The sequence below is a fragment of the Haemaphysalis longicornis genome, unplaced genomic scaffold (assembly GCF_048455015.1).
Source record: "Haemaphysalis longicornis isolate Haplotype H1 unplaced genomic scaffold, Haemaphysalis longicornis Haplotype H1 scaffold_6, whole genome shotgun sequence".
NCBI classification, from domain to species: Eukaryota; Metazoa; Arthropoda; class Arachnida; order Ixodida; family Ixodidae; genus Haemaphysalis; species Haemaphysalis longicornis.
In genome coordinates, this window is record NW_027526407.1 from 40,367,373 (window position 1) to 40,379,757 (window position 12,385).

The window sequence follows — 12,385 nt, forward strand, 5'->3', positions numbered from 1 at the left end:
CACACAAACACAGCGTTGAAAAATTTAGGTTTTGCAGCTTGCAAGCGTTTTATGCTGTACTGCAGTTATTGGGGAAGCGTGAAAATAACATGCAGAGAAGGTGTGGGGGACACAGAGGGCACGATTTTAATCACCCCACTTTTGTTTTTCAACGGCCTCACCTGCACGCGTCAAGATGAGAGCCATCCTGGACAACCCTGGTCCCCTCAGCGACCTTTGCCACCTGTGCAGCACCACGCAGACGTCCTCGCTCGAGTCGTTCAACAATCTGCTCATTCGCTTCGCCCCAAATTCTATCGCCTATTCTCGAGATGGCGTGGAAGCAAGCATGGAAGCAACGATAGTCATATCACGGAAGTTTGAATTGAGGATATCTACTTTTAGGGTCCTACAGGGTGTTATTGAGCCTTTTCTCCTCTTCCAAAGGACCCGGCTCGCTGTGCTCCACTACAATGAAAATGCATTAAGGGCACAGGCGCGCAATCGCAAAGGTTCCAAGCGCTTCAAGGTGAAGATGTCTAGGAGCAGGAAGGGCCACTTCACTGTCGCCGCAGTGAAGACAGCGCCGACATTTGGTAAGCAGTTCGCTAGATGGCGCAGCAACACTGCTTGGGGTACACTCAGCTTATTATGCAGGGGCTCTACCCCAGTAATTGCTTAGTCTGTTTACTTCTATAAAAAGCTTGCTGCATGAATAGGAGTGTAGTTATGCACTTTTTAAAGTTCAGTTCTTGGAGTGGTAACTTCTCATTTTATGCGCCATGTGTTAGCAACATTCGGCACTTTATCTCCAGGTGGTCCGAAACAAAACTCTATCAGCGTCAAATTGTGCATGGTTGTTGATTGTTTGGCTTGTTGTACAAGTGAAACACGCTCCACACCACGAGCACGATGAAGAATCTGGAAAAGAAACAGTTACATGGGCAGCTGTAGAAAAAACAGCCTGATCATGCTTTGCCAAGAAGTCAAACTCATACAAGACATCTATGTGGAGTCACCGGCATTTGTTCTCCAACTTTTTTAAGGCCAGGTTTCCTGTGTCACATCTTTTTTTTAGTTTATCTAATTGTTTATTTTATTCAACATGCCTTTACTGCCATAAAAGCAGCACCTTGTTTAGTTATTTTTCGGTTTTCAGACTGCGTGCGTGGGCTGGTAGGTGATGTGGTGGCATGGTGCAGTGCCACCTCTCTTCGCACCACCATTTCTGAGAGCAGCACACCCCGAGAGCACTTTATGACCACGGGCTTCAAGCGACCCTTCACTGAGCAGCTTGTTGAGGTGCCTTACAAGCGCTTCCGCAGTAGTACATGATGTGGTGGCATACTGCAGAGCAGCACCAAGCCATCTATGCCACAGCTGAAGAAAACCCGCCCCGGTGGCTCAGTGGCTTAGGCGTTGTGCTGCTGAGCACAAGGACGCGGGTTCGATTCCCGGCCGCGGCGGCCGCTTTTCTGATGGAGGCGAAAAGCAAAAACTCCCGTGTGCACGAGATATAGACGCAGGTTAAGGATACCCAGGTGTGCAAAATTAATCCGGAACCCTCCACTACGCCGCGCCTCATCGCCTGCGTTGCGTCGGCGCGTTAAACCCTACAATCAATCAATCAACAGCTGAAGAAATATATATCTTGAAAGCAAAAAGGGTACTGGACAATTACCATTTGCTGCTGGCTTGCCTCAATCGAGGAAATGCATACTGAATTTATCCTGTATGGTGACAAGTAATTCACTGCTCATCACAAAAGTAGGAATGCAGTACACAGCTTTTCCTGTTTTTTTCACCCCAAATGTGAGACACCTTTTGTTCATAAGACTACATATGTCTTGTGTCAGCTGGTACATAACTGCACAAACATCCAGTATTTTTACTAGTTCTGCAGCTAATCCTCTCGGGCCAAACACATTATGCCAAAACTGTACCAAGCGACAAGTAAGAATAACTTGCGCTCAGAGAGCACTATTTCGAAAATGTACCCACTCATATTTGGGTGTGCTTGAAGCCGTCGTAAAATGCAGAGGGGAATTCCTTCCGAATGCGGGCAGTGACGCAGGCACGCAGCACCATACGGTTTCCTGTGCCCAGGAAGCTCCAGCACCACCGCGTAAAGAGGTGGTATGCTGTGAAGTGGTATTTCCTGCAAAGAAAACAAGACGAATACATTACCGCCTTTTCACTTGTCTAGCTGGAAAGCCTCGCAAGGATTCAAAGCATTTACAAAGCATTTACAAAGCATGCACAGAAGATAAAATTCATTCTTCTAAGTGTTTCATAAATTGCATAGAAATCAACTTCCTTCACTTCAACCTGCGCATGCTCAACAGTTCCGTAAGGGTTGCAGTGTGCAGTTCTGTCCATAGGAGTGTACACAGCATGTATCACTTTATCACCAGTTCTTGTTTCTGTATGTTGCACATGTTGTTTCGCCACTTCATAACAACCAGAAGACATGTTGGGCAAACCACTTTCCAGGCAACCTTTTTTATATTGCAGATGTGAAAGTCTCCTTCCTTTGCTTCATGATACATGAATTCGCATTTATATTTGCATTTGTGAGGCAACTTTTTTTCGAAACTGCTGTTGCTTGTTTAGTTTGTTTGAAATTCACTACTTTGGTGGGTGCTGCATTTGCTTGCGATCATCAGTTTTTGGTTTGAGGCGACAGGGAAAATTGTAAATAAATGTGTGTACAAAGAACTCGCTGATCTCGTCTCTAAGGGGACTTCACGCTCCACCAGCACATGCTTCCACTGCGTTTTAGGCAACATTTACAGCAAGCATTCTTACTTGTGCTGCTCGCGTGTCATCGGCACACCGTGAGAGGCAAGCTCCCTGCACATGGCCTGCAGGACGGCTGGATTGAGACACAGGCTGGGGAAGTAGGCGTGCCGATTTATACTGTCATCGTTGCCTTCTGAAAACACTTCTGGAATGTCAAAGCAACACTTGTTTTCTACGGCTTTGTCGCTCCTGACGCAGAGGCCGCAACTGCACCTGCAAGCACGTGAACCATGAGTAGCGTGAGCTCAGCAAAGTTGCGTTGGAGGCCAAATGAAAGTTCATGGGCCTAACTCCAAAGCGGCGGCCGTCGTTTCAAAGCGATGAGGGGCCGGAGTGTAAATGCATGTATTCTTGGCTTGGGGCTTTGCTTGGAGGGTCGGGAAACGGTGCAAATTGCGTGGGGTGCCCCGAGAAGGCCCACCTGCAGCAGCAGGAGCATGGCCCAAAGTAACGCGCAAAACAACGCTATTTCCACCGTTTCCCCAAGCCAAAAATACATGCATTTGCATGCCAACCCCGCGTTGCTTCAGAACGATGGCCGCCGCTTTGGAGAGTTCGGCCCCGGGGTCTGAGCTATAGCCCCTGAGCTCCAATGAAGGCAAATAAAACAGCAGCGATATCCACGTAACACATGCGGGCTAAGCGCGGACATTATCGTCGCTAAATGCCTTTCTAGAAAGGAATAACGACTCACGAACCTACGTGCGGCACTTTCACTGTGCTGGCTAGCTGTCAGTCAAAACACCGATACATATTAGGAAGCATTAAACAAAATCCTGGCTCGTACGTTCGATTACATTGCGTATTTGGATATCGGGAATCACTCTACGATACGCACCACCGCATGCCGTCGTCGGCGTGCTGGGTGGCTCCGGGGTCCCGCTGCCGGCTCGGCTCTTTTTCTGACTTTACGGCGAGGAGTGTCCGCATACGGGTCGAAAGCCATGTCCGCGCTCACCGCTTCGAGCCGCGCACGCAGAGCTGGGTCCATTGCACGACGAAACGCACGGTAGGGAGAGCAGGTATCCAAACACACAACAGTCGGATAAGCCACACCTATTCAGGCACCTATGCCTGAATTGCCGCACCGCTCCTTCCGCACCGGAAACAAGCGACTCTGCGTTGCCGAGATAAGAGAAAACCTGCCGGCCCATGACATATCGAAGGCTCCTGAAGAGAACTCCATGAGGCTCCCCCATCTCCGGGAGAATGCGCGCAGCCTTCTCCGCGTAGTCCACGCTCGAGTTGAGAGGGAATGATTATGCGCGATTTTTCATCGCGCGTATCGACAGTGATACTGAACGGATTTTTATAATTCTTGCGGCAGGAGATTCCTGAGACAATAGACTTTACTCAAACATGCATTAAAAATAGTCGGCTGTAGTGTTGCAGGATCCCCTTAAAGGGGCCCTGAAAGGCGTTTTGAGCACACTAAATGAACTAGCGCAATCGTTAGATTGGGTCGTCAACGTCATCTGTACCAAGTATTACTCTTTTACACGCGGCGGAAAGCTCACACTTTTGTTGCAAAGTTTGTCGCTTTTTCTCACCCTTCCCTTCGTGTTTTTGGACGCCGCCATCTTCATATGTCTACGCCATCGATTCCCAGATGTTTGCCATGAGCTAGACATCCTGCTATTGGGCGACTTTTTCACGCACTTCCGGCAAAGAGATGAGTCGTCTGCTCAGCGTCGGCTCGCCGGCTGATCTGCCAGCGTAGTGCCGGAGTGCTTGGACATTTTACGACAAACGAAACAAGTGTAAACAAATGCTTAACCGTTTGTATTGAATGCAACACGGCCATAACACGACATGGATATTCTCTTACCTGAGTACGTTCCATAAAGAAAGCGTTGAAGCCCCGTGGCACTTCTTTCGTGCAATCGCAGAGAATGCCCTAAGCCGAATGCCCGAGTTTGACGCACACATTGTATTCAACTTCAAAACAATCCAGAGATGCGTTTCGAACGAACACAACGTCACAATATGCGTTGCAAGTCTGAACCGCGATGGACAGACGATGGGTTGCCTCCTCCTGCCCGTCGTAAATTCGGCCCTCACCTCGCTCGCGGTTTGCGGGGACGAACAGCAAGTCACTTAACTCTGGCGCACAAGCAAAGATGGCTTTTAGCCACGCACCCTGCGCATACTCCATGCGAGGTCGAGTAGGGTGTTACGGGGATACGAATTGGTTTGGAGGCGCCGGAAAGTGGTTTCTTCGTCGCGTGTTAGTTGTGCATGAGGTGGCGGGAAGCGACGGTGGTCGTTTTTGTAGTGGGATAAGATTTCGGTGTTTGTATGGATTGGTGCTGGCTTTGAGGCGCTTCGGTCGTTGTTTTCTCCCTCTGAGGTAACGGCCCGGTGTGTATAAGCACGGGCAGCGGCGTGTGCCGCCTCGTTCCATTCGAGGGACTGGTGGCCGGGTGACCAGATGATGTTAATTTCTGGTAGTCTTTTTAGTTGGCGTAGAAGGTGCAGTGCTGGTTGAGAGATGCGGCCAATGAGAAAGTTTCTGCAGGCGGTCTGTGAATCGGTTATAACTGTAAGAAATTCCTCGCCTGTTGTAGCGGATGGCACACTCCTCAGCAGTCTCGATGGAAGTGGTGAAAACGGTCGCTGCTGCCAGTTCTGTGCCTTGCGTGCTAACGACACAGGCTGCATGTGCTTTCTGATGAGGGTACGGCGATGCATCTGTGTACCGAGTGCATGGTAAATGGTGATTGTCCTTATGAATCTAGCGAGCTCGTGCAGTGCGCCGCTGTTTGTTGGAAACCGGGTGCATATTTCGGGGTATGGGGGCTACGCGGATGTGTTGCCGAATGTCTGCTGGGATTCGAATTTTCTCATGTTCTCGTGGTGGGACGTTGTAGTGTAGACGGAGAAGTGTTGCTCTTCCCGTGGGCGTTATCTGTAGTCGGCGTATCTGAGATGCGTGGTGGGCCTCTTGTATTTCCTGCCAGGTGTTGTGGACCCCAAGCTGCAAAAGGTTTTTGGTTGCCGTGCTGATTGGGAGCCCAATAGCGGTCTTGTAGGCCTGGCGTATGGTGGCGTCGAGTTTCCGTATTTCTTGTGGTCTCAGGGCCAGGTATGGCGTGCCATACGCTATCCTGCTGATGAGAATGGCTTGGACCATGCGTAGGGTGTCGTGTTCACGAAGTCCGAAGCGACGATTGGAGACGCGGTGGATGATGTGCATGAGCTGGTTGAGTGTACGCTGTAATGGTGGTAGGGCTTGTAAGCCAGATCCATCTCTAGTTATAATGAGGCCCAATATCCGAAGGTAAGGGACATTAGGGACAGGGTGATTATTTATGTGTAATTCTGGTTCTGGTATACTGTGTGCGGTCTTGCGGTTAGATCTCTTGCTGAGCGTTAGTAAACCACACTTTTTGGGGGCGCACTGAAGTCCTCTGGATTGGAGATATCGTTGGGCGGTGTCAATTTCCATTTGAAGTGCCTCTTCGTGATCTCCGATTGATCCAGTGGGTGTCCATAGCGTGAGGTCGTCCGCATAGAAAGCGTGTCGGAGATGCGGAATATCTTGGAGCAGGGGTGAGAACTTGGCACCTTCTCCGTTCCCTCATGGGCTCCAAAGAATCAAAAGCCACGACTGCGCACAAGCTTAAAATATTAATCCACAACCACCCCGGAACAGATGAAGACCTGCTGCAAGAGCTGCAGAAATCATTCGAAGCTCAGCCCACTACACAGGTACAGCCGCCACTGCAGTACACCGGTCAACCGAACCAAGAACTGGATACGCCTTTCACCATTCAGGAAATTGAAGTCGCGATACACGGCCTAACAAGGAACACCACTCCTGGACAGGATAAGATCCCCAACAAACTTTTGCGCAATCTGGACCCCATCGCCCTTGAAAATCTGCTCGCATATATGAATGAACACTGGATGAAAGGAACTCTCCCGCCACAGTGGAAACATGCTGATATCACGCTAATTCCCAAGCCCGGAAAACCCCTCACACTCAAAAACCTCCGTCCCATTTCTCTCACATCGTGCGTGGGCAAACTCCTCGAGCATATGGTTCACAATCGTCTCGCCCATTACATAGAGGACAATAACTACTTCCCAACCACCATGTATGGATTTCGGCCCCATCTCTCTACCCAAAACATCCTGCTGCAGCTTAAAGAATACATACTATTGAAACTCTCAAACAATCACAAATATTCTATTGTCGCACTTGATATAAAAGGGGCATTCGACAATGTCACGCACCAAGGCATCCTACAAGGGCTAGCTACTACCAACTGCGGGCTCAGACTTTACAACTACGTCGCGGCATTTCTTAGCAACCGAACCGCCACTGTACTCATCGGCCATCGGCGATCCGACACTTTTTCAGCTATTCCCCGAGGAACACCTCAAGGCTCGGTTTTTTCACCCCTACTCTTTAACCTTGCCATGAAGGACCTCGCTCGAGAAAGATAATCCAGACCATGGGAAGCACTATCCACCCGCAGAAGCACAACGTCGCATTTCATCGTGAAACAAAAGCGTCCACAACACACACACTATCGCCTCCTGCAAAGCCAAACGCATCTCGCACTTCCTAATGGGCGTGAGTGGTGCGTCTGCAGTGCCCACATGTCGCGAGGTGGGGCCCCAAGCTGAACCGGGATCACGGAACCGTAACTGACTTCTAGAGTTGTTTGTGCCTTGCTGCCAAGGCAACCGATGTTTGAGATTGCCAAAGAAATGGCGCTCGCTCCAGCGCTCGAAAGCTCAAAGCCGCGGCGGAGCATGTTTTGCCAACGTTGCCGCTCTCCACCACGCGTCGCCCCAAGGTGAACTGGTCACATGATTGAAGCGTTTTGTGCACGGGTTCTGTATCGGTTTAAAATGTCTTTTTCACATGCCGCCGGCAGGAATTACCACCGCCGCAAAATAAGACCCGGCACCAGCGGGGTCACATCTGATACGGCGCTTTTTGGATAAACAGTGCGCGGTGCATCAAAGAGAACGAGCGCACGATCCTCCCCGTGCGGCTGCGAGTTTGCCGCCGATAGCAAGTGCAGCAACGTACACCGCGAAAGGGCAAGGCCAGGCCGCCGCACATATGCGGCCAGATTTTTCGTTCGCTTTTCCAGCCTTGAGCGGAGTGCGGGATTCATGGTGTCAACAAAGCTTGCCCGTAGCAGACGGCCGCCGGAGCAGCGCAATAGCGGAAGCACGTCACCGCTGAGGAGCGCAGCATCATGGGAGGGAAGGCTCTCGCGCCATCAACAGCGGAGAGTAAGTTGAAAAAAGGAGGAAACGCGGCGCGACGATAATGCGCGGTTTTCGATTTACGATTTCTCAGCTAATACTCATCGCTTTAACAAAATTATTGTGGGAGGAGATTGCTAATACATTGCTTTATTTGGTTGTATGTACATCCATGCATCGGCGGAAGGTATTTCACGACCCCTTTAACTCGATGTTAACTGCTGTTTTGCGCACGGTCCTGCAGCCTACCCACCCCAAGGCACGAGCGAAGAGATTGCAGATGCCAGCAACTAATTGCCAGCTGCTGTGTTTTTGTATCGGCCACAGATTTCTCAGCTCTCGGCGAACGCTTTCACTTCGACCGTTCTGCCACTCACCGATAGATGCCCCTAGTCTCCCCGCTGACAGTGTCCTCACTGCTACGCCGCGACACTACCGCCGTATCTTAATTGCCATGCGCGTGAGCCTCACAATTTCTTCGGAAGCATTATTTGGCTTTTTTACTGAACGACTCTCCCGTGGGCAAGGTCGTGCGCACCTGTGTCTATATCCCTACTCGCAGGAAACTGCGCTGCTCCGCAGCCATTTTGTGCATTGTGCCGCTTTTTAAAACCGCGGTTCCATCCGCCGGTGGTGTTGTGGAGTTCTGTAGGGCAAGAAGAGCATCACCACACGATGTCACTGCTATTATTCATGGCTGTTGACGCGACGGCCGAGAATCGGGTGTAACGGGGCAGACGACGCACGCCGGGGCCTGTTTTTTTCTGCGAGGTGCGGACGCACGCGCAGCATGGCGGTTTTCAGTGTTGTCAAGCGAACAAATCGCCCGCTAAAGTAGGGCGTATTCACTGGCGTGGCGCGTATGCCCACAACCATGGCGGCGCGTGTGCACCGCCATGTGTGTGCCTGGGCGTCCACGATGCTAAGGCGATGTCGTATGTCAATTTCGATGTCGCAGCTCCGGTGGTTGCGACTCCTGGTGGTATCTGTGCCGCGTTAACGTTTCTTTCGCGAATAGGGTGGCCGTTCGTTCATGGGTGTGACATTCTTTCGCTGCAATTCAACCCCAACTTTCTTACCAGCGAGTACCAGTTGGTTGTGGCTCTAAGGCTGCGAAGCGAGCGTCGTAGTATCGCTCTTGTGCGGCAGGGACTGGGCGGGCAGAAGTAGCAGCAGTATTGTGCTCACTGAGCTCAAAAGCATTAACTTGATGTCAAGTGCTGTTTAACGCAACGCCTACAGCCTACCTGATGGCCTAGGCAAGTGGTCGGCATGGATCAGCGAATTGCCAGATGCCGTGGTTTGGATCGGCCACGGATGTCTCCGCTCTCGGCGACCGTCTTCTCCTTTGGCCACTTGCGAAAAAATGTTGCTAGTCTCTCAGCTAATAATGTACGCACTGCAATGCTACCGTTCTATCGCAAACTTCTTCCAAAGCATTATTTAGATTTTTTACTGAAGTAATATGCCGTGGACGTGGTGCGGCCGCACCTGTAGCGATATCCGTGTTCGCAGGCAACTATGCTGCAGCATAGGCATTCTGTGCGTCATGCGCGTTTTCTTTCGCGTCAGCGGCTTTAATCTCCAGTGGTGATGCGGCGTTCTCAAGGGAGAGTACAGCATCACCACGAAATGTCACTGCTATAATTCATACCTGTTGATGCCACGGCCGAGATCGGGTGCTAAGGGCGCAGACGCAGAGGCCGGGGTCTGTTTTTTTTCCTCATGGAGATGCGGACGCATGGGCAGACACGGCTGGCACTGCCATTTATGGAGGTTTTCAGTACGGCCAAGACCAAAAAAATTGCCCGCTAAACTTTGGTGTGAGCACCATCAACTGATCGAGTGTCGGGTTTTTCTCCGGCGCTGGTATGGCTGCTGTCGCAAGCTTGGAATGGTGTTCGGCGGCCGTTCGCCGTACGAAACAACGCAGGCGTGACTCCCAGTTAAACGTGGTCGCCATGTGTGTTCCATTGATCGATTGATTATGGGGTTTAACGTGCCGCCTCTACACAGGCGATGAGTCGCGCCGTAGTGGAGGGCTCCGGATTACTTTTGACCACCTGGGCATATTTAACGTGGGGCGAAATCTCAAACACATGGTGTTCGCATGTCTGTTCCAGACTGTTTCGTCTTGTAGCTGTGTATTAATGGGAGATGCGCATGTCGCATTTCACGTACTTCCAGGAACCCAAGCACGCCTGGACAAAAGTGTCGTGCGAAGACAGGATCAGAGGATCCCCGGACGAAGGCGCAGGACTCTTGAGAGCTTTCTTGTCGCAGCGAAGCTTTTGCTTGAGTAGTTTAACGTCAGTTTAACGCGTCTGCCCGCAGGTTCGGATACAGTAGGTCGAGCGCTCTTTGAAGCTTTCACCCCATGAGCAGCTCAGAAGATGTCGACCCTGTCAACGAGTGCTTCGTCGCACTGGAGGAAAGAAGGATGCAGTCGATGCTCGCTCGGAAATACCCCGACGACGATTTCTGAGTTGGACTTGATGGTTTGTACAACCCATTCCGCAGTTTCAATCAGGGTGGTATGGAGGAATAGAATTCTGCGAATCCAGTTGCGCGCGAGGAAGTCACCGTACTTGTCGCTGGTGAACGCAGTGCCGTTATCAGACAAAATTATGCCTGGCAACTCGTGCACAGAGAAAATGTTCCGAAGGCACTTGATAGTACTCTCCGCAGAATGTGAACTCACCGGGACCACTTCCACCTATTTTCAAAATGCATCTACCAAACAAGAAAGCAATGGCCTTTGAATGGCCCGCCGAAATCCACGTGTTGGACCACGGTTTTTTCACTAACGGCTAGGTCAAAAATAGGAGGCTTCATATAGCCGATGTATACTTAACGTTCTAAGGACGAAGCCTCTCGTGCAACCTCGGGCAGCACCCAAACAATCCGCTGACTTGAAAACACGGATTAAAAACACAACAGCTTAACCCTTTGGTGCACACAACAAAGCTAATATCATCGTGGTGAAAACATTCTCGGTTAGTTTTTTATCACATCTTTGATTATCCCTTCTCGCAGCCTGTAGGTGGCTGTTTAGTAGGAGTACGTTGTCGCGCGTGTGTGACGGATATCGGTTGTGTGGTGGATCTCAATAAATAAAAATTTTTAGCAGCGCTGTTTCGTATTGAGCTGCTCTATTGGAACTTGTCAACGCTTTCATGGATTGCTCTCGTAGCCCAAGAGATGGCGTTCATGTAAAACCGCCCAGTTTGTCCTCGATCAAAGCTCCGTACCGGTGCACACCGTCGTGGGGCACTGTGCAACACGGCGGTTTCGGGGGTATCACGATGCGTGTTTGTCGAAAACGCTATTTGTGCACCAGGACCCATTTGTTTTGATTTTGTAAGGAGTAGTTCTGATTCTCACTTCTGCCACTACTCTAACGAATTTTTTTTTCTGTGCAGCGGTAAGAATGCTACGGATGTATTCATAATTCGTATTATACGACGCACTTCAGATACGTTTGCTTATAGAGCGCCTGATAACTTATTAGGGCGTCACTGCTTATGCTACTCGTGTAAGCCGCTTCTTTAAGTCGTTTGGGGAACCGAACTTTCCTAAGATATGTGAGCTCGTCTACAAAAAAACTAATGCTCACACTACCGAGTGAACGGGGCCAGTATCATGGTAGTGTGAACCCGACATGAAAGGGAAAGACAATTATACATCTTACAGGATGGCAAGTTGGGCGAGTTGGTGCTGATTCATCTCGAAAACAGGCGCGGAAAGACGTAGACTAAGAAAGAAATACACAGGACGACGTCTTTCCGCGCCTGTTTTCGAGATGAATTATACATCGCTACATCCATACCACCAGCACCAATGCGCTGCAAGGCCGCATATTGGCGACGGGAGGCTAGCGCTAGCGCTGCAAATACTTCATACGAAGGCATTTCCACAATATAGCCTGTATTCACTGGCGAGGCGCGCGCGCAGGCAACCATGTGAGTACGCCGTCACTGCTTACATCGGGCTCCGCGGGATGGCGGTACTTGGCTGTGCTAAGCACATGATCTGCGTTGGACGTTCATAACTGTACCCACCGAACGCAAAGTAATGCGTCGAGTCCATTGTGAGTGCGATCATTGACATCTCTGTTGACACCACCGTTGAGAATCGGGTTGAAACGGAGCAGACGACGCACGCCGGAGTTGTTTCTTCTTCAGCGTGCGGGCGCAGTGGCCGAAGCCCCGGCATGTCCGTGGCACATCGACCATGTCTGTGGCCGTTTCTAGTGTTGCAAAGCGAAGAAATTGTCGTCTAAACTTTTCAACGAATACCGCCTATACCCATAGAAAATGGGGAACGTCAAAATCGCCGTTTGTCCTGAACCGCGGGGTTATCCATAAAGCGGCAA

The 12,385-nt window shown here is 50.5% G+C and overlaps 1 protein-coding gene across 1 annotated transcript; it reads right to left on the reverse strand.

Annotated features, from left to right (window-relative positions):
- Positions 1–1,980: 1,980 nt before the first annotated feature.
- LOC144142981 (uncharacterized) lies at positions 1,981–3,711 on the reverse strand. Its single transcript, XM_077674807.1, has 3 exons — positions 3,620–3,711; positions 2,788–2,994; positions 1,981–2,137 (listed from the first exon to the last, which is right to left on the reverse strand). Exons 1-3 carry the CDS (start codon positions 3,709–3,711, stop codon positions 1,981–1,983), a joined length of 456 nt encoding a protein of 151 aa, XP_077530933.1.
- Positions 3,712–12,385: the final 8,674 nt, after the last annotated feature.

Excerpts from the sequence above, each read along its gene's own strand:
- LOC144142981 (XM_077674807.1), bottom strand. The coding sequence starts at position 3,711 with ATGCGGACACTCCTCGCCGTAAAGTCAGAAAAAGAGCCGAGCCGGCAG. Across the intron at positions 2,995-3,619 it reads GCCGACGACGGCATGCGGTG|GTGCAGTTGCGGCCTCTGCG; the intron begins GTGCGTATCGTA and ends ACGTGCTTGCAG. Across the intron at positions 2,138-2,787 it reads ATGACACGCGAGCAGCACAA|GAAATACCACTTCACAGCAT; the intron begins GTAAGAATGCTT and ends TTTTCTTTGCAG.